The 20,548-nt window shown below is 51.9% G+C and overlaps 2 protein-coding genes and 2 long non-coding RNA genes across 4 annotated transcripts; all 4 read right to left on the minus strand.

The window, feature by feature from the left end:
- Positions 1–4: 4 nt before the first annotated feature.
- On the minus strand, positions 5–8,277 carry misp (mitotic spindle positioning). The gene is made up of 11 exons (XM_060067393.1): positions 5,398–8,277; positions 4,810–5,169; positions 4,569–4,755; positions 3,954–4,490; positions 3,005–3,068; positions 2,951–2,968; positions 2,826–2,854; positions 2,707–2,720; positions 2,431–2,646; positions 1,706–1,744; positions 5–870 (listed from the first exon to the last, which is right to left on the minus strand). The coding sequence occupies exons 1-11, from the start codon at positions 7,093–7,095 to the stop codon at positions 703–705; spliced, it is 3,330 nt and encodes a 1,109-aa protein (XP_059923376.1). The 5' UTR covers positions 7,096–8,277; the 3' UTR covers positions 5–702.
- On the minus strand, positions 1,833–2,424 carry LOC132468856 (uncharacterized). Its single transcript, XR_009528281.1, has 2 exons — positions 2,114–2,424; positions 1,833–2,082 (listed from the first exon to the last, which is right to left on the minus strand). It is a non-coding gene; the product is annotated as an uncharacterized LOC132468856 (long non-coding RNA).
- Positions 8,278–10,833: 2,556 nt separating the features above from the next.
- On the minus strand, positions 10,834–16,787 carry palm1a (paralemmin 1a). Its single transcript, XM_060067394.1, has 11 exons — positions 16,513–16,787; positions 15,885–15,924; positions 15,271–15,348; positions 15,012–15,100; positions 14,688–14,742; positions 14,372–14,393; positions 14,126–14,149; positions 13,455–13,949; positions 12,994–13,125; positions 12,121–12,278; positions 10,834–11,817 (listed from the first exon to the last, which is right to left on the minus strand). The coding sequence occupies exons 1-11, from the start codon at positions 16,515–16,517 to the stop codon at positions 11,125–11,127; spliced, it is 1,791 nt and encodes a 596-aa protein (XP_059923377.1). The 5' UTR covers positions 16,518–16,787; the 3' UTR covers positions 10,834–11,124.
- A 1,772-nt stretch (positions 16,788–18,559) lies between these two features.
- LOC132468859 (uncharacterized) lies at positions 18,560–19,195 on the minus strand. Its single transcript, XR_009528285.1, has 2 exons — positions 18,763–19,195; positions 18,560–18,687 (listed from the first exon to the last, which is right to left on the minus strand). It is a non-coding gene; the product is annotated as an uncharacterized LOC132468859 (long non-coding RNA).
- Positions 19,196–20,548: the final 1,353 nt, after the last annotated feature.

The raw sequence follows: 20,548 nt of genomic DNA on the forward strand, positions 1-20,548 counted from the left end.
CCTATTTAATTTAGTATTGCTTTATTTGAGCAGAGTGGTATTAGAGGTGGTTAACAGGACTCGTACGTTTTTAAAGTAAAACTTTCAGATATCATTCTGTATTGAAACACTAATTTAAATTAAATTTCCTTTCAAAATAAATGAATACATTTAATGAAGTTTGTTGTCTTATGATTTTTGATATGAATTTGGATACATGATGTAATATTCAGAATAAATACATATCTTCAACAATGGCTGATTGGTTATCTCTAAATATCGATGGTCTTACTGGTCCACCTGGTTAGAGGCAGCTTGTCCCATCAAAGAGTTGATGGGGCAATAGCTGGCTCTGATGTTTGTCTGCGTGTCCACATGGCTGTGTGGGGCTCAGGCTGCAGGTGGCTCTCAGACGTGCTGCTCACCGAACTCAGGCCAGGAGTCAGACGTGGTGACCTACGGGCTCATCAAAGGCCTGTATAGCCTCGCATTAGGGACTGTTTATCCCTGGAGAGAGACGATAAAGGCCTGTATAGCCTCGCTTCAGGGACTGTTTATCCCTGGACAGAGACGATGAAGGCCTGTATATCCTCTGAGCAAAATCTAAATTGTGGTTGTATCCGACCGCTTTGGAAAGGCTCCGCTACAGTCCCTGTGGCGTGACGCTTTAAGGACACCGCTGTCCTTGGTGCTTTGGTCTTTATGCTAAAGTCACTGGTCTGGTTAGGGGCAGTGGGAGCTTGCTGGTCTGAGCTGGGCTACATCAGCAGTGGGACTGGTCTGGTCAGAGGCAGTGGGAGCTTGCTGGTCCGGCAGGGAGTAGAACTGGCCGGCTTCCCATTGCAGGGCCTTGAGGTTCTGGTGCCTGAAGACGCGAGTGGCCTTCACCACCTGGAGCAGAACATCAGGAGCAGATCATCAGAGGCCTTGCTCAAGGGCACTTCATCCGTGGATGAGGACGTAGGAGAGTGCTGCACAACTACTCCCCACATCCACCTCCACTTCCAACCTCCGGTTACCGCTCCAACTCAACCAGTAGGCCACGGACGCCCCATCAACCAGTAGGCCACGGACGCCCCATCAACCAGTAGGCCACGGACGCCCCATCAACCAGTAGGCCACGGACGCCCCATCAACCAGTAGGCCACGGACGCCCCATCAACCAGTAGGCCACGGACGCCCCATCAACCAGTAGGCCACGGACGCCCCATCAACCAGTAGGCCACGGACGCCCCATCAACCAGTAGGCCACGGACGCCCCATCAACCAGTAGGCCACGGACGCCCCATCAACCAGTAGGCCACGGACGCCCCATCAACCAGTAGGCCACGGACGCCCCATCAACCAGTAGGCCACGGACGCCCCATCAACCAGTAGGCCACGGACGCCCCATCAACCAGTAGGCCACGGACGCCCCATCAACCAGTAGGCCACGCACCAGTAGATAAAACATATATGTATTCAAGGTAATGCTCGCCCTTTTCTTTATGAGATGTAGGCAACTATCATAAGTGCAGGTCACTGTCCAGCTCTATAGAACTTGACTCCCTTTGTTCGACAGCAATGTCAAATAATCATGTCCAACATCCTAACTGGATCTGAAAGCATGATTATAGACCATAAACCCTAATCCATACCATGGTCTGATCCAACCTCAGGGCTTAGTCTGAGGAGCTTAGTCTGTATGGAGACCTTATTCTGTATGTAGGGCTTAGTCCTGAATTACCTGGTTGTTGATGTGATCAATGGGACGGATCCCTGCATACTGAAGAGAGACGGGAGAGAGGCAAGATAAGAGACAACACCTTATGAACTACGCTAAAGTATCCACACAATACGCTCTAGAACCTGTAGACTGTGCTCTCGAACTAGGTCTAGCCTTTAGACTACACTCTAGAACCCGGTCTAGCCTACGCTCTAGAACCCGGTCTAGCCTTTAGCCTATGCTCTAGAACCCAGTCTAGCCTTTAGACTGTGCTCTCGAAATAGGTCTAGCTTTTGGACTACACTCTAGAATCTGATTTAGCCTTTCGACTACACTCTAGAACCCGGTCTAGACTACGCTCTAGAACCCGGTCTAGCCTTTAGCCTACGCTCTAGAACCTGGTCTAGCCTGTAGACTGCGCTCTAGAACCCGGTCTAGCCTTTACTACCTCCTACATGAGCTCCTCCATTGAGGAGTTCCTCAGATAAACATGGAGGTCCTCAGATCAACATGGAGGTCCTCAGATCAACATGGAGGTCCTCAGATCAACATGGAGGTCCTCAGATCAGCATGGAGGTCCTCAGATCAACATGGAGGTCCTCAGATCAACATGGAGGTCCTCAGATCAACATGGAGGTCCTCAGATCAGCATGGAGGTCCTCAGATCAGCATGGAGGTCCTCAGATCAACATGGAGGTCCTCAGATCAACATGGAGGTCCTCAGATCAACGCTTTCTGTTTCTTACCGAGCTCTCCTGCAGTCTGGTTTTAACGTGACTCTGGAGCGGGGGGCCGTTGGAGGCTCGGGTGGTGGTGCTGGGGTGTAGGGTGGGGCCGGGGTGTGGGGTGGGGGTGGGGTGTAGGGTGGGGTGCAGGGTGGTGGGGTGTAGGGTGGTGGGGTGTAGGGTGGTGCTGGGGTGCAGGGTGGTGGGGTGTAGGGTGGGGTGCAGGGTGGTGGGGTGTAGGGTGGGGGTGGGTAGTAGGGTGGTGGTGGGGTGTAGGGTGGGGGTGGGGTGCAGGGTGGGGGTGGGGTGTAGGGTGGGGTGCAGGGTGGTGGGGTGTAGGGTGGGGGTGGGGTGTAGGGTGGTGGTGGGGTGTAGGGTGGGGGTGGGGTGCAGCGTGGTGGTGGGGTGTAGGGTGGGGGTGGGGTGTAGGGTGGGGGTGGTGGGGTGTAGGGTGGGGGTGGTGGGGTGCAGGGTGGGGGTGCTGGTGGGGGTGGGGTGCAGGGTGGGGTGTAGGGTGGGGGTGATGGGGGGGGTGGTGGGTTGCAGGGTGGGGGTGGTGGGGTGCAGGGTGGGGGTGGGGTGCAGGGTGGGGGTTGGGTGCAGGGTGGGCCTCCAGGGAGAGGGGAGGAGGAGGGTGGAGAAGCAGAAGGAGGGTTGATCTGAAAAGAAGAAAACCTTCAGTGATTCAGAGGTTAGAGGTCAGAGGTTAGAGGTTCGAGGTCAGAGGTTTCTGTCTCTGCCTAATCTGCTCTGTGTGCCAGGTGAACTCTGACCCTGGGTTAGGTGAACCCTGACCCTGGGTTAGGTGAACTCTGACCCTGGGTTAGGTGAACCCTGACCCTGGGTTAGGTGAACTCTGACCCTGGGTTAGGTGGACTCTGACCCTGTGCCAGGTTAACTCTGACCCTGGGTTAGGTGAACTCTGACCCTGTGGCAGGTGAACTCTGACCCTGGGTTAGGTGAACCCTGACCCTGGGTTAGGTGAACCCTGACCCTGTGCTAGGTGAACTCTGACCCTGGGTTAGGTGAACTCTGACCCTGTGCTAGGTGAACCCACGACCCTGGGTTAGGTGAACCCTGACCCTGGGTTAGGTGAACTCTGACCCTGGGTTAGGTGAACCCTGACCCTGGGTTAGGTGAACTCTGACCCTGGGTTAGGTGAACTCTGACCCTGTGCTAGGTGAACTCTGACCCTGGGTTAGGTGAACTCTGACCCTGTGCTAGGTGAACCCCGACCCTGGGTTAGGTGAACCCTGACCCTGGGTTAGGTGAACTCTGACCCTGGGTTAGGTGAACCCTGACCCTGGGTTAGGTGAACTCTGACCCTGGGTTAGGTGAACTCTGACCCTGGGTTAGGTGACTCCGACCCTGCTGAAGAACCCTTTACTTTGGGCCGCCCTCTCCATTCGCTGGGCGTTAATCATTCCCCGGAGGAGGCCTTCGCCCTCCCGTGATCTTTGGACTGATTCGATTGTTATTCATTGTTCGTGGTCGGTTGAAGTCTGGTCTGGTTAAAGATTAAAAACATAAATCCAAACTCCAACCTGGTGTTGAGCGTTTGGCGGTGGGTCCAGATTCCAGGGGGGCTGAGGGTCCTGGTTCCAGGGGGGGTGAGGGTCCGGTTCCCCTCTGCTGCCGGAGCTCCTCCTCCCGCCTCAGGTCCTCCTCGATGTCCCTCTTGACGCGACCCGGGACACCAGCCCCCCCCACGCCCAGCCCCTCCCTCCAGCCACGAGGACCTGCTCGCCCAGCTGCCCCTGCTGTGACGCTGCTCCTGGTGCCTCCGTCAGCCTCCGTCACCGGAGCCAGAGGGTCAAGGCGGGCGGGGGACAGGACCTGACGGTGGGCCCAGGAGGTGTGGTGGTCGGCAGCGCTCCAGGGGCCCAGCTGGGGGTCTTCAGTGTGTCTCTGAGGACAGCAGGAGGAGGGTGACCCTGGGGCCAACTCCCTCTCTCCTCCTCTGTCTCTGCTGCTTTCCTCTAAAGGCCTCCCTCTCTCAGACCCTCTCAGGCTGGCCTCCAGCTGGGAGGGAGCCTGCTGACCTTCCTGGGGATAAGGGTCGAGGTTAGGGTTAGGGGAGGGTTTAGGGTTAGGGTAGGGGTTAGGGTCGAGGTTAGGGTTAAGGTAGGGGTTAGGGTCGAGGTAAGGGGAGGGTTTAGGGTTAGGGTAGGGGTTAGGGTCGAGGTTAGGGTTAAGGTAGGGGTTAGGGTTAGGGTAGGGGTTAGGGTCGAGGTAAGGGGAGGGTTTAGGGTTAGGGTAGGGGTTAGGGTCGAGGTTAGGGTTAGGGTCGAGGTTAGGGTAGGGGTTAGGGTCGAGGTTAGGGTTAGGGTAGGGGCTGGGGTCGAGGTTAGGGTAGGGGTTAGGGTCGAGGTTAGGCTTAGGGTAGGGGCTGGGGTCGAGGTTAGGCTTAGGGTAGGGGTTAGGGTCGAGGTTAGGCTTAGGGTAGGGGTTAGGGTCGAGGTTAGGCTTAGGGTAGGGGTTAGGGTCGAGGTTAGGCTTAGGGTAGGGGCTGGGGTCGAGGTTAGGCTTAGGGTAGGGGTTAGGGTCGAGGTTAGGCTTAGGGTAGGGGTTAGGGTCGAGGTTAGGCTTAGGGTAGGGGTTAGGGTCGAGGTTAGGCTTAGGGTCGGGGTTAGGGTCGAGGTTAGGGTAAGGGGAGGGTTTAGGGTTAGGGTAGGGGTTAGGGTCGAGGCTAGGGTTAGGGTCGAGGTTAGGGTAGGGGCTGGGGTCGAGGTTAGGCTTAGGGTAGGGGTTAGGGTGGGGGTTAGGGTCGGGGTTAGGGTCGAGGTTAGGGTAAGGGGAGGGTTTAGGGTTAGGGTAGGGGTTAGGGTCGAGGCTAGGGTTAGGGTCGAGGTTAGGGTTAGGGTAGGGGCTGGGGTCGAGGTTAGGCTTAGGGTAGGGGTTAGGGTCGAGGTTAGGGTTAGGGTAGGGGTTAGGGTCGAGGTTAGGGTTAGGGTAGGGGTTAGGGTCGAGGCTAGGGTTAGGGTCGAGGTTAGGGTCGAGGTCAGGGTTAGGGTTGAGGTAAGGGTAGGGGCTAGGGTCGAGGTCAGAGTTAGGGTAGGGGTTATCTTGCAGTGAACTCCTTCCCTGCTGGATCTCTCGCTGGGTCAGGAAGCGGACTTGGTTCCTCTCCTTACCTTTCAGCCCAGAAGGGCTGAGCTGGGAAAATAAAGACTTGGACTTGATCTCAACCATCTCCGCCCTGCTGGGCTTCAGTCCCCGCGCACGCCGCAGCGTCTCCTCTCGCTCCTGAGCCTCACGCATCTCTCTCTCGATCGGCGTCTCCGGAGAGAGCCCCCCCGGCCCTGTTCTGTCCTCGGGGCTGACAGGGGAGTGGCGGCCATCGCTGATGCGGTCAGAGGCGGGTGGCCGGGCCAGCCCCAGGGTGGAGGAACGGTCTCTCTGGGTAGGGACGTGGTCTGGTACATCCTGCTTATGCAAGGATGCTGCCGTACTTTCCTGGTGCAGGGGCCTCGACGGAGGCTTGGAGGGAGGCTGGTCTGGAGGCAGAGCTGCGTTCTGAGGAGACCTCGGCACATTCAGCCGGTCACGCTCCAGCTTCTGGAACTGCTGTCTGGCGGCGCTGAAGTCGATCTGCCCGCTGTCGACGCTCCCAGACGTGTCTGTGGTACCTCCTTCTGGGCTCGAGGTGCGGGACTCAACGCGGAGACTAGAACCTCCCGGCCGCTCGGCTGGGGGGCGGGTCGGTTCCCCCCCTCTCCCAGAGTGGCCCCGGGCCCCCCCTCTCCCAGAGTGGCCCCGGGCCCCCCCTCTCCCAGAGTGGCCCCGGGCCCCCGGTGTCAGGCTGCTCTTCGGGGCTTGGGTGCGGATGATCTCACGACGCAGTTCTTGTTGCTCTTCTTCCTGAGCTGCAGGTCCGTGCTGCTCGGTGCGGTACCGCTCCTCCTCCTCCTGGAACAGGCGTCCCGGCCTCCGGTGGCTCTGGTAGGTCTGCAGCCTGAAGCCCTCCCCCTCCCTCAGGGTGTTCAGCTGCAGCCGTCTCCGTGGAGAGAGCATCCACGCCTCGTTCAGCTCCGCCTCCAGACTCCCAGAGTCGACAAAACTGTAGAAACCGCAGGGGGAGCCGGCGCTGCTGTTGGGACTACTGGGACTACTGGGACTGCTGGGACCGGGACTACTTGGACTACTGGGACCACTGGGACTACTGGGAATACTGGGACCACTGGGACTACTGGGACTGCTGGGACCGCTGGGACAGCTGGTGAGAGGGACATCTCCATCGGGGTCTTCACATTGTGACAACGTCACAAGTCGGGCCGGTACCAGAGCCCCCCCTGACCCCTGGGGGCCAGGGGGGCCCAGCGGGGGGACCGGGGGACCCAGCAGGGTGCGGAGGTCAGAGGGGTCCAGGCGGGGAGTCAGAGGCTGCAGCACCCACTTCCTGGGACTGCTGTCCATGGAGGACCTCTCCTCACCACGGCTCACACTCTGAAACCAGGATGGAGTGTAGAGTAGAGCACAGAGCGCAGAGCATAGAGCGCAGAGAAGTAGAGCGCATAGAAGTAGAGCGCATGGAGCACAGAGAAGTAGAGCGCATAGAAGTAGAGCGCATAGAACACAGAGCGCAGAAAAGTAGAGCGCATAGAAGTAGAGCACATAGAGCACAGAGAAGTAGAGCGCAGAGAAGTAGAGCGCATAGAGCACAGAGCGCATAGAAGTAGAGCGCATAGAAGTAGAGCGTACAGAAGATAGAGTAGAGCGTATTACAGAGTAGAGCGTATTATAGATGATAGAATATAGTTATCGATTTTAGATTATAGATAGGGTTAGCCTATCTGTAGCTCATGACAGCAGACCCAGATCAGTTACAGCGGAGATAAGGGGGTCACTGAGAGTCCGACAGATTATCTAACCCGGAGGGGTGGTTACTATGGAAACTGTCCATCCCATCATGATTCAGCACTTAAGAAGTTGATCAGCTGGATTCAGTCAGACTTTATGAGATAAAGACAAGACTCTGAGCTGCTGTAAAGGACACTCTAAAACCTGTGTGTGTGTGCGCGTGTGTCTGTTGGTGTGTGTTTGTGTGTCTGTTAGTGTGTGTGTGTGTGTGTGCGTGTGTGTGTTTCTGTTGGTGTGTGTGTGTGTGTGCGTGTGTGTCTGTTGGTGTGTGTGTGTGTCTCTGTTGGTGTGTGTGTGTGTGTGTGTGTGTGTGTGTGTGTGTGTGTGTGTGTGTGCATCCCTCTGATAACAAACATTTCCTGGAAACTTCTCTGCCTTAAACTGATGACTGAAAGAAGATATCTTCACCCTTAGCTAAGCCATAACAGACACTCTCTTACTCTTACACACACACACACACACACACACACACACACACACACACACACACACACACACACACACACACACACACACACACACACACACACACACACACACACACACACACACACACACACACACACACACACACACACCAAGATAAGTCACTAATACTGTTTTCATGTACAGTAGAAAGAATAAAATGAATTCTGTCAAACAGATATCCGGTCGTATCTGGTTTAAAAATGTATAGAACCAAATGAGTGAGACTAGACCTCGTTTTCTGGACATTCATCACTCAGTCTCATCTACAATGTTGATATACGTTCTTATGGAATCTTACCCTGGAAGCTTACAGCCGTAAGCTAGCAACCTGCTTTGAGTTCTGGTTAGTTTTGAAGTAATAGGCTCACTAACCTACTTCTACTGAGGTCATGATGAACCTGGTCACTGATAGCTAATTATTACGGCGTTCTTACCAGACATGATGGCCTTTGTACCAGCGAAGAGGAGAACAATTTAGTTGTAGCACAGTCTATGTTCATAGATCTAGGGTCCTGCTCTGTAAAGAGTTCCTCTAGTGAAGCTTCAGACCAGAGTCCACTTCGTAGATCATCTGGACTCCACCCACAACTACAGAGCCAATGACTGGACAGACACACGCAAACACACACACACACACACACACACACACACACACACACACACACACACACACACACACACACACACACACACACACACACACACACACACACACACACACACACACACACACACACACACACAGTTATTCATGTTTGCGTTTATTATTATAAGCTGTTAACGGTTTACATACTGACCTTAGACAGATGACCTAGAGAATACATTCACAGGTCGCAGGGTTAAGATGATATAGATGTCATGATACAGTTATAGTTCTGATATGATATGAGTGCTGCGGCCCTCCACACGGCCACCAGGGGGAGGGTTGGGCACCAAGCATGACACCGGGAAGCAAGCATGTTGTCATGACAACAGACCGTAGTGGAGGAAATGGATCTATTTTCTGCTGTCGTAACAAGTTCAAACATCAGCTACCGGTCGTGGTCTAGGATACACTAAGACCTAAAGGATTAGGGTGTAGGACACACTAAGACCTAGTGGACTAGGGTGTAGGACACACTAAGACCTAGTGGACTAGGGTGTAGGACACACTAAGCCCTAGTGGACTAGGGTGTAGGATACAATAAGACCTAAAGGACTAGGGTGTAGGACACACTAAGACCTAGTGGACTAGGGGCTAGGATACACTAAGACATAAGGACTAGGGGCTAGGACACACTAAGACCTAAAGGACTAGGGTGTAGGACACACTAAGACCTAAAGGACTAGGGGCTAGGACACACTAAGACCTAAAGGACTAGGGGCTAGGATACAATAAGACCTAAAGGACTAGGGTGTAGGACACAGACCAAAAGGTCTTGGCTCTTGGACTCTGAGTCTCAGCAGGCTAATATCTCTGTTAATATCTCATAATAAACAGACAGGAAGTGAGCTGGGCTCAGGTTAAAGTGTCATGTGACTACAGCTGGTTTAAGGCCGTTGTGTTGCTTACTTTACCAACGTGTTGTATAAGTGTTCACATGTTATATATACAATATAATACACATTATATATATCGTGTATTATCTGAGTGTGATAAATAGTAAACACAATAAATGTGGTACATTGGAGAACTTAGATGGTGTGTTCTTACGTATTTTAAGCACATAAGCTGCCCCCACATAGCCACTAGGAAGCAGGATCGAACACACAAGCTGCAATAACTACTCCAGCCACAGATGGCAGCACCTTTAGACAGGTGAGGAAGGCGTAGCCATTACGTCACACCGACCACGCCCACTTCACACAGGCCACGCCCACTTGACCCTAACTAGCGAGACAGTGAGATTTGAGTTCAGAAACCTCCGTTAGTTCAGACTTGCGAGTTAAATATACTGGTTGTCGCTCACACGCGTGCACGATACAATTCCCCTCCTTTTGCTTAATAGTTACCATACCGAACTACTTTAACAAATAAAGTCAGTTCAAAGCGATCCGGATTGGACTACTTTCTTCAAGAACGCGGCAGTGTAAAAGGAGACATAAAAGGAGAATGCAATCTGGATCAGATGGAGAAGAGCATCACCCTGGAACCGCAACCTGCTGAAACGATCTGATCTGATCCTCAAGGACCAATCAGGATCCACCGCATCTCAGGACATAGTTCACCATCCATCATCCTCATCATCATCATCATTGCAAAAGATGAAGAACGTTCCAGCTGACGGAGGACACCATGCATAAAGGATGTCAAATGAACCGAATCAAATACATGAACATTAACAACTGGGGATGAATAGTTCATGAGATACGGCCACTTCTCCCCTCCTCTCTCCCATCCTCTCTCTCCTCCCCTCCTCTCTCCCATCCTCTCTCTCCTCCTCCCCTCCTCTCTCTCCTCCTCTCCTCTCTCCCATCCTCTCTCTCCTCCTCTCCTCTCTCCCATCCTCTCTCTCCTCCTCTCCTCTCTCCCCTCCTCTCTCTCCTCCTCTCTCCCATCCTCTCCTCTCTCCCCTCCTCTCTCTCCTCCTCTCCTCTCTCCCCCTCCTCTCTCCCCTCCTCTCTCCCCTCCTCCTCTCCTCTCTCCCATCCTCTCTCCCCTCCTCCTCTCCTCTCTCCCCTCCTCTCTCCCCTCCTCCCCTCCTCTCTCCCATCCTCTCTCTCCTCCTCTCTCCTCTCTCCCATCCTCTCTGTCCTCCTCTCCTCTCTCCCATCCTCTCTCTCCTCCTTTCCTCTCTCCCATCCTCTCTCTCCTCCTCTCCTCTCTCCCCCTCCTCCTCTCCCCTCCTCCTCTCCTCTCTCCCCTCCTCTCTCCCCCTCCTCTCCTCTCTCCCCTCCTCCTCTCCTCTCTCCTCCTCCTCTCTCCCCTCCTCTCTCCCCTCCTCCTCTCCTCTCTCCCCTCCTCCCATCCTCTCTCTCCTCTCTCCCCCTCCTCTCTCCCCTCCTCCTCTCCTCTCTCCCCTCCTCCTCTCCTCTCTCCCCTCCTCCTCTCCTCTCTCCCCTCCTCCCCTCCCTCTCTCCTCTCTTCTCCTCTCTTCTCCTCTCTCTCCTCCAGGGTTAGGGTTAGTGTTGGTTAGGGTTAGTGTTGACCAGGGTTAGGGTTAGTGTTGGTTAGGGTTAGTGTTGACCTGGGTTAGGGTTAGTGTTGACCAGGGTTAGGGTTAGTGTTGGTTAGGGTTAGTGTTGACCTGGGTTAGGGTTAGTGTTGACCAGGGTTAGGGTTAGTGTTGGTTAGGGTTAGGGTGGACCAGGGTTAGGGTTAGTGTTGGTTAGGGTTAGTGTTGGTTAGGGTTAGGGTGGACCAGGCCTGCGAAGGGCTTGTCTGTCTGAGTTGTGGAAGACAAAAAGTCACATAATGATGCAGCATTTGCACGGCTGCTTCTCCCTCTCCTGTTGGTGGACCTCTGAGGCTCCTCCCTCTGAGGCTCCTCCCTCTGAGGCTCCTCCCTCTGAGGCTCCTCCCTCTGCTGCCTTGGGGTGGGGCAGGCTGGAGGAAAGGCTGCGGCCATTTGGCTCCACAGTCTGTTTGGAGGCCCCCCCCACCGAGAGCCCCTCCATCAAGGGCCCCCCCATCGAGGGCCCCCCCACCGAGGCCCCGCCCACCGAGGCCCCGCCCACCAGGGGCTCGCCCTCCGGCCCCTGGGGGCTGGCCCCCGGGGGGGTCCTCCCCTCATTGTCTTCTATCAGGACCAGCTCAGCCGTCACGGTGCCCTCCAGCCCCAGGACCCTGCTGGTCTGGTCCTGGTCTTCCACGCTCTGGTACCCCATGAACACCATGGTCACAGGGTGCTCCTCACTGGCCCCCGCCAGCTCCGCCTCCGGCTGGGGGCCCCTGGCCTCCACCGGGCTCTGAGGAGCCTTCTGACGAGGCTTCTGACGAGACTTCTGACGAGACTTCTGACGAGACTTCTGAGGGACCTCTTGGATCCCAGAGGCAGGGGGCCGGCTGGGGGCGGGGCCATCAGGTTGGTGGGCGGGGGCGGGGCCAGCAGGGTGGTGGGCGGGGCCATCAGGGTTGTGGGCGGGGGCGGGGCCAGCAGGGTGGTGGGCGGGGCCATCATGGTGGTGGGCGGGGGCTTCAGCAGGGTGGTGGGCGGGGGCGGGGCCAGCAGGGTGGTGGGCGGGGGCCTCAGCAGAGTGGTGGGCGGGGGCGGGGCCAGCAGGGTGGTGGGCGGGGGCGGGGCCAGCAGGGTGGTGGGTAGGGGCGGGGCCCGCAGGGTGGTGGGCGGGGCCCGCAGGGTGGTGGGCGGGGGCGGGGCCAGCAGGGTGGTGGGCGGGGGCGGGGCCAGCAGAGTGGTGGGTGGGGGCGGGGCCAGCAGGGTGGTGGGCGGGGGCGGGGCCAGCAGAGTGGTGGGTGGGGGCGGGGCCAGCAGGGTGGTGGGTGGGGGCGGGGCCAGCAGGGTGCGGCTCCATGGACACTTGGTCGGCCTTCAGGATGAGATCCTCCACCTCCAAGAAGCTCAGTGGTTGAACATCATTCTCCCCGTTGACCTCGTGGACCACTGGGAGAGAAACACTGAGTTAGATCAGAAGAAACACACAGGGGTCTCCTCTACTGGTCAGAACCACGTCAGTACTGAAGGTCTCCTCTACTGGTCAGAACCACGTCAGTACTGAAGGTCTCCTCTACTGGTCAGAACCACGTCAGTACTGAAGGTCTCCTCTACTGGTCAGAACCACGTCAGTACTGAAGGTCTCCTCTACTGGTCAGAACCACGTCAGTACTGAAGGTCTCCTCTACTGGTCAGAACCACATCAGTACTGAAGGTCTCCTCTACTGGTCAGAACCACGTCAGTACTGAAGGTCTCCTCTACTGGTCAGAACCACGTCAGTACTGAAGGTCTCCTCTACTGGTCAGAACCACGTCAGTACTGAAGGTCTCCTCTACTGGTCAGAACCACGTCAGTAGGTGAGGTTAGTGTGATCAGGCTTTGGTTCCTGTAGGTTAGAGGCAGTGATGTCCTCCCGGTGGGAGGGTGGTGTTAGGGTGGTGTTAGGGTGGCACCACCTGACCTGGGCAGGTGGTGCCAATATCCTAATATGGTTGTGGCCTTCCTGTTCTAACAGTTCCAGCCAACCAGAGCGACGGTGCTGACTCCTCCACCCTGGAGCCTCCACCCTGGGGACCTCCACCCTGGGGACCTCCACCCTGGGAGCCTCCACCCTGGGGACCTCCACCCTGGGGACCTCCACCCTGGGGACCTAGAGGGGCTCACCTCGGGTCCGGTCCTCGTAGACTTTGACCCCGTGGAGCGAGAGGTCAACAGGAAGCAGCGTGTTGGAGGAGAGGACTCTGGTCTCCCCGGTCGCCCGGTCCCGCTCCACCCTGATCTCTACGGAGTACATGGCTGCACACACGCACGCGCACACGCATGCGCACACGCATGCGCACAGACAGACAGACAGACAGACAGACAGACAGACAGACAGACAGACAGACAGACAGGTGTGGTGAGACAGGTAACCAGGAGCTCTGGGCCAGTTAATGTTATGAACCAGGTAAGTTGGCTAAACCAGCTAGTAGCTTAACCAGCTACCAGCTAAACCAGGTCAATTAGCTAAACAAGTGCCCACTAGACAATAGGACAGCCTAACTGGGTACAAGGTAAAGTATAGCAATTAAAGCAGCTTAACCATCTTCACCAGCCAAACTAGCTTAACCAGGTACCGGACTGACCTGCTTTCAACAGAGAGTCCGGAGGAGCAGAAGATTGCCGCTGATTCAAACCGTCAGAGCTCTGCAACGTCCCACCGTCTGAGGGCTGCAACGTCCCACCGTCAGAGGGCTGCAACGTCCCACCGTCAGAGGGCTGCAACGTCCCACCGTCAGAGGGCTGCAACGTCCCACCGTCTGAGGGCTGCAACGTCCCACCGTCAGAGGGCTGCAACGTCCCACCGTCAGAGGGCTGCAACGTCCCACCGTCAGAGGGCTGCAACGTCCCACCGTCTGAGGGCTGCAACGTCCCACCGCCAGAGGGCTGCAACGTCCCACCGTCAGAGGGCTGCAACGTCCCACCGTCAGAGGGCTGCAACGTCCCACCGCCAGAGGGCTGCAACGTCCCAGCGTCTGAGGGCTGCAACGTCCCAGCGTCTGAGGGCTGCAACGTCCCACCGTCAGAGGGCTGCAACGTCCCACCGTCAGAGGGCTGCAACGTCCCACCGTCTGAGAACGCTGTCGGCCAGGAGAGGCGCGGTTACCATGGTAACCTTTTCCTGATAAACCTTGCTAACCTTTTTTAGATAAACCTTGAGAACATTAACTTTAAATAAGCCACTTGCTTCATATAACGTTTTGTGTGATTGATATTAACGTCATTAATATGAGTATGCATCATTGTCCAAACCCACCTGTCAGGTCAGCTCCGCCCACCTCTAGGATAGGGGAGGGGTTAGGGAAGGACACATCTCGGAGAACATTGTTATTAATAATAATAAAACAATTCATATTGATCAAAGGATGATTGTTATATGAAGACTAATAACATCCATTGTATTGTGTATAACAACAATGTTAATATTATTCTAAATGTAACTATAGTAAGAATACTTTTAATAACATTTGTAGCATTAATAATCACATTAATAATACATCACCTTTTACTGAGTACCCAATCATCTGGGAGCGAGAGAGAGAGAGACACAGTGAGTGAGTGAGTGAGTGAGTGAGTGAGTGAGTGAGTGAGTGAGTGAGTGAGTGAGTGAGTGAGTGAGTGAGTGAGTGAGTGAGTGAGTGAGTGAGTATGTCTGTATGTATGTATGTATGTATGTATGTATGTATGTATGTATGTATGTATGTATGTATGCATGCATGTATGTATGTATGGATGGATGGATGGATGGATGGATGGATGGATGGATGTATGTGTGTATGTGTGTTTGTGTGTGTGTGTGTGTGTGTGTGTGTTCTTACAGTCTCATATGGTCTTGTACTTCCAGACTCCAAACACAGCACTTCCTCTTCCAGTCTGAAACAGGCAGACAGACAGACAGACAGACAGACAGACAGACAGACAGACAGACAGACAGACAGACAGACAGACAGACAGACAGACAGACAGACAGGTGAGAGGGTTAACAGACAGACAGACAGACAGACAGACAGACAGACAGACAGACAGACAGACAGACAGACAGGTGAGAGGGTTAACAGACAGACAGACAGACAGACAGACAGACAGACAGACAGACAGACAGACAGACAGACAGACAGACAGACAGACAGAGGTGGTGTCACCTGCTGATGCTGCTCTCCAGCTGGCGTTCCTCCTCCCCGCCTGCAGGGGGCGCCCCCTCCAGCAGCCAGCGCTCCCGCAGCGTGGCGGACTGGACCGCAACACAACACGTCAGTCTACACAAAACGTCACTCTACACAACACGTCAGTCTACACAACACCACAGTCTACACAACACGTCACTCTACACAACACGTCAGTCTACCCAACACCACAACACCTTAACGAGGGGAGAGGGGGGAGGGAGGAAGGGGGCGGTACCTTGATGTGCTGGAGGTGTCTCCGGTACTGCTCCAGCTGCCTCCTCTTCTCCTCTGTCTCTGTCTGTCTCCTCCTCTCCTGCAGAACAGGACAGCAGCCTCAGCCTCCAGCACCACCTAGCATCACCTAGCGGTACCTAGCGGTACCTAGCGCCATCTAGCATCACCTAGCATCACCTAGCATCACCTAGCACTACCTAGCATCAACTAGCACCACCAAGCGTCATCTAGCATCACCTAGCATCACCTAGCACCACCTAGCATCACCTAGCACCACCTAGCATAACCTAGCATCACCTAGTGGCACCTAGCATCACCTAGCATCACCTAGCGCCACCTAGCATCACCTAACACCTCTTTATTATATATAACTGGGAGACCCCCGCAGTGAGACATCCCCCAGAGATAGACAGAGAGAGACAGAGACAGAGACAGAGACAGAGACAGAGACAGAGAGACAGAGACAGACAGACAGACAGACAGACAGACAGACAGACAGACAGACAGACAGACACAGAGAGAGAGAGAGAGAGACAGACAGACAGACAGACAGACAGACAGACAGACAGACAGACAGACAGACAGACAGACAGACAGACAGACAGACAGACTTACTGCTGCCCCTTGCAGTTTCTCCTGTTGTACATCTGGAGCCCTAGAACACAGAACATATTGTTGAATGTATATCTTATAGTCTATATACAACATATAGGCTAGTTTAATGCATGTGTTCCATGTTAACCATATAGTTAAATGTATATTTTATAGTCTATTTACAACATATAGTTTAATGTATATTTTCTATATACAACATATAGTTTAATGTATATCTTATGGTCTATAATCAACACATAGTATAATGTTTATGTTATGGTCAATATACAACCTATAGTTTAATGTATATGTTATAGTCTGTATGCAACATACAGTTGAATGTATATTTTATAGTCTATACAACATATAGTTTAATCGACGTTATTGTCTCTATACAACATATAGTTTAATCTATGTTATAGTCTATACAACATATAGTTTAATCTATGTTATAGTCGATACAACGTATAGTTAAATCAATGTTATAGTCTATATAGATCCTAGTTTAATGTATGTTCTATATGCAACATAGTTGAATGTATAGGTTATATAGAACGGTTGAGTTAGCATTCTTTGCTATTAAACTAAATCAGGGACCGGTCCAGGACCAGGACCAAGACCAGGACCCGGACCCGGACGGGCTACTTACTCCATCACTGCGCAAATCGTGCGCTGTTGTTTCCTCTTCCCTCAGCGAGTCCTGGACCACAGCGAGGCTTCTCCTCCGGTACTGCGCCTCTGATCTCCGGTCTCCGGTACCGCGGCTCTGGTCTTCGGCACCGTGTTTCTGACCTCCGGTCTACGATACCCCGGCTCTGGACTCCGGTCTCCGGTACCGCGGCTCTGGACTCCGGTCTGCGGTACCGCAGCTCTGCACTCTGGTTTACGGTACCGCGGCTCTGGTCTCTGGTCTCCATATAACGCGGCTCCGAGGGGGGGGGGGGGGGCTGCGGGGTTGAGTTGATCCGGGACCTCGGAGCCTTTGGTGCAGCTGAGACACGCCCACTCGCGCGCACGCGTGTGTGTGTGTGTGTGTGTGTGTGTGTGTTTGTGTGTGTGTGTGTGTGTGTGTCGCGTGTGCGTGTGCGTGTGCGTGTGCGTGTGCGTGTGCGTGTGTGTGTGTGTGTCCTATGCCGGGTTTCCCCTCCTGCTACCTGCCGTCACTGTGCCCAAGCCATGCCTCACTCCGCTCCTGGTTTTTGGCATGCTGTGCCACCAGCGCACCTTTGGCTGATTACCAATCAGTGGCTGTTTACCAATCAACCACGGGATATTCAATTAAACACCACACCACACCACACCACACAAAGCTACAGCCAAGCCACGCTAAGTCACGCAACTCCTGCTACAGCAAAGCCACACTGCGCCTGCCTCGGCTACGCTACGCTACAGCCGAACCACGCTGCTCCACGCCAAGGCCGTGCTCTGCCCAGGACCCCGCCTTGCCCTTGCCCTTGACATTGCCCCTACCCTCGCCCTGGCCCTTGCCCGTAAGTTGCATTGTTCCCTCCCGTTTTTTGGACTTCCTATTGGACATTTTCCCGGTCGCTGCGACCACTAGTTCTCTGTTCCCCTGGACTTCAGTGCCCCAGTGCCTCGCCAAGCTCCTTCGTTTCCCCCACTGCTGCTGTCCCGGCCAGCGCCCGTGACAGCTGAGTTTACCCAGTTCACCCAGTAAGGGGGCTGAGTTTAACCAGTTTACCCAGTAAGTCGGCTGAGTTTACCAAGTTTACCGAGTTTACCCAGTAAAGGGGCTGACTTTACACCGTTTTCTGAGGTTGTTCGCTAACTGAAGGCTTTATTGGTTTCTTAAATAATAAACTCAACATGCAACAACTTTAACAGTAGAATGACGTTCTATCATGACTTTCTAAGAGAAGAACGACTTTATAATGACTTTTTAACAGCAGAATGACTTTATAACTTTAGAATACAACTGTAGAATCCTACTTAATAACGGTAGAATCACCTAATATTAATAGAATGATTTTATAACAGTATAATTACTTGATAACAGTAGAATATAACAGTAGAATGACTTTATAACAGAATATAACAGTTTAATGACGTTATAACTAGAGCTGTCAGTTAATCGCGACGTTAACGCAAACCAAATTTAACGGCGTTAAAAATTTTATTTTAACGCCCCACAGAATTTTTTTATTTTTTATTTGGCTCAAAACAAAGAAGCAGTAGCCTGACTGCTATGTTCAAATGACATTTGTTCAAGGCAGTCGTTTAATTGCACTATAGGCTCTTTTTGTATCGTCCTGTTTTGATCAGTATATGCCAATGTTGTTATCAATAAAAAATCATTTGCACAAGGCAAGCCGATGCACTTCACCATGTTGATATGAGAATTAAAATGAGAAGAATTATGTGACAAAAAAATCAAGGGATATTTAGCATAGAAAAATAATTTCGATTAATCACGATTAATCGTGAGTTAACTAGTATGACATTAATGCGATTAATCACGATAAAATATTTTAATCGCTTGACAGCTCTAGTTATAACATGCCTTTATAACAGTAGAATGGCTTTATAAAAGTATAATGAAATTATACCAGTAAAATGACCTTATAAAATGACTATAACAGTAGAATTACCGTAGAACCTGACTTTATAACAGTATAATTACCTTATAACCTGACTTTATAACAGTATGACTTAATAATGACTTTATAACAGTAGAATGACTATAACATGACTTTATTACAGTAGAATGACTTTATAACATGACTTCATAACAGTAGAATGACTTGATAATGACTTTATAACAGTAGAATGACTTTATAACATGACTTTATAACAGTAGAATGACCTTATAGCAAGACTTTATATCAGTAGAATGACTTGATAATGACTTTACAACAGTAGAATATAACAGTATAACGACTTTATAACAGTAGAATGACTTTATAACATTACTTTATTTTCACTAGCTCTGAGCAGCACCAAGCACATGCTCTACATGTGATAAACATACACGGTAGCACATCAAGCAGAACGCCCTCCCATAAACCCTGAGTCTGCTACAACAAATACACATTCTAGCAGACTGGTATTGAGACTCAATGCTAAGGCTGCAGGTGTTTGGCTAGCAGTCGATTACTATGGCTTTCAGATCAGTGTTAATGCTAACAGAGAAGTGCAATGGGAAGATCTGTTATATGGCTAGCAGGTCAGTGCTGGGGCTAGCAGGTCAGTGCTGAGGCTAGCAGGTCAGTGCTGGGGCTAGCAGGTCAGTGCTGGGGCTAGCAGGTCAGTGCTGGGGCTAGCAGGTCAGTGCTGGGGCTAGCAGGTCAGTGCTGGGGCTAGCAGGTCAGTGCTGGTCCAGGGGGATTCGGCCTCTCTCTTGTTTAGCGATGTTGTTAAGAAGGAGGCCAGAGTCAGCGTGTCCCCAAGGGGGACGCTCTATAGAGATAGATAGATTCTATATATCTCTATGTATATCTCTACATAACCCTATATATATATTATTTATATATATATGTATGTTTTATATGCATATATATATATAGATAGATTTATATCTATGTCTATATTTATATATATATATATATATATATATATATATATATATATATATATATATATATATATATATAATAGATAGATATCTATCTATATATCTCTATAAATATATATCTCTATCTATATATATATATATATATAAAACATACATATATATAAATAATATATATATAGGTGTGTGTGTGTGTGTGTGTGTGTGTATATATATATATATATATATATATATATATATATGTATATATATATATATATGTATATATATATATATATGTATATATATATATATATATGTATATATATATATATATATATACATATATATATATATATATGTATATATATATATATATGTATATATATATATATATGTATATATATATATATATGTATATATATATATATGTATATATATATATATATATGTGTGTGTGTGTGGAAATATGTGTGTGTGTAGAAATATCTATATCTATATATCTAGAGATATATATAAATATATATATATATACTGTAGTACATTGCCTGCTGATGGCCGTTGTTAGCGATTAAAACACCAGTGACCAGTATAGCCAGTGACCAGTATGGCCAGTGACAGTGACCCGTAGGTCCAGTGACCAGTAGGTCCAGTGACAGTGACCAGTAGGTCCAGTGACCAGTAGGTCCAGTGACGGTGACCAGTGGGTCCAGTGACCAGTAGGTCCAGTAGGTCCAGTGACCAGTAGGTCCAGTGACCAGTGGGTCCAGTGACAGTGACCAGTAGGTCCAGTGACCAGTAGGTCCAGTGACCAGTGGGTCCAGTGACGGTGACCAGTAGGTCCAGTGACCAGTAGGTCCAGTGACAGTGACCAGTAGGTCCAGTGAAAGTGACCAGTAGGTCCAGTGACGGTGACCAGTGGGTCCAGTGACAGTGACCAGTAGGTCCAGTGACCAGTAGGTCCAGTGACCAGTGGGTCCAGTGACCAGTGGGTCCAGTGACAGTGACCAGTAGGTCCAGTGACAGTGACCAGTATGGTCAGTGACCAGTAGGTCCAGTGACCAGTAGGTCCAGTGACAGTGTCCAGTATGGTCAGTGACCAGTAGGTCCAGTGACAGTGACCAGTGGGTCCAGTGACAGTGACCAGTAGGTCCAGTGACCAGTAGGTCCAGTGACA

Source organism: Gadus macrocephalus, chromosome 12 (genome assembly GCF_031168955.1).
Source record: "Gadus macrocephalus chromosome 12, ASM3116895v1".
NCBI lineage: Eukaryota > Metazoa > Chordata > Actinopteri > Gadiformes > Gadidae > Gadus > Gadus macrocephalus.

Bases quoted from the DNA above. Each gene is read 5' to 3' on its own strand.
- misp (XM_060067393.1), bottom strand. From the start codon at position 7,095: ATGCGCTCTACTTCTATGCGCTCTGTGCTCTATGCGCTCTACTTCTCT. The intron at 4,491-4,568 runs CTAAACCCTCCC...CTAACCCTAAAC, and splicing joins CCCTAACCCCTACCCTAACC to CCTCCCCTAACCCTAACCTC. The intron at 3,069-3,953 runs GTTGGAGTTTGG...TCTTCTTTTCAG, and splicing joins CGCCAAACGCTCAACACCAG to ATCAACCCTCCTTCTGCTTC.
- palm1a (XM_060067394.1), bottom strand. The intron at 14,394-14,687 runs GTAAGAACACAC...TCTCGCTCCCAG, and splicing joins GTACAAGACCATATGAGACT to ATGATTGGGTACTCAGTAAA. The intron at 14,150-14,371 runs GTGATGTATTAT...CCCCTATCCTAG, and splicing joins GATTGGGTACTCAGTAAAAG to AGGTGGGCGGAGCTGACCTG.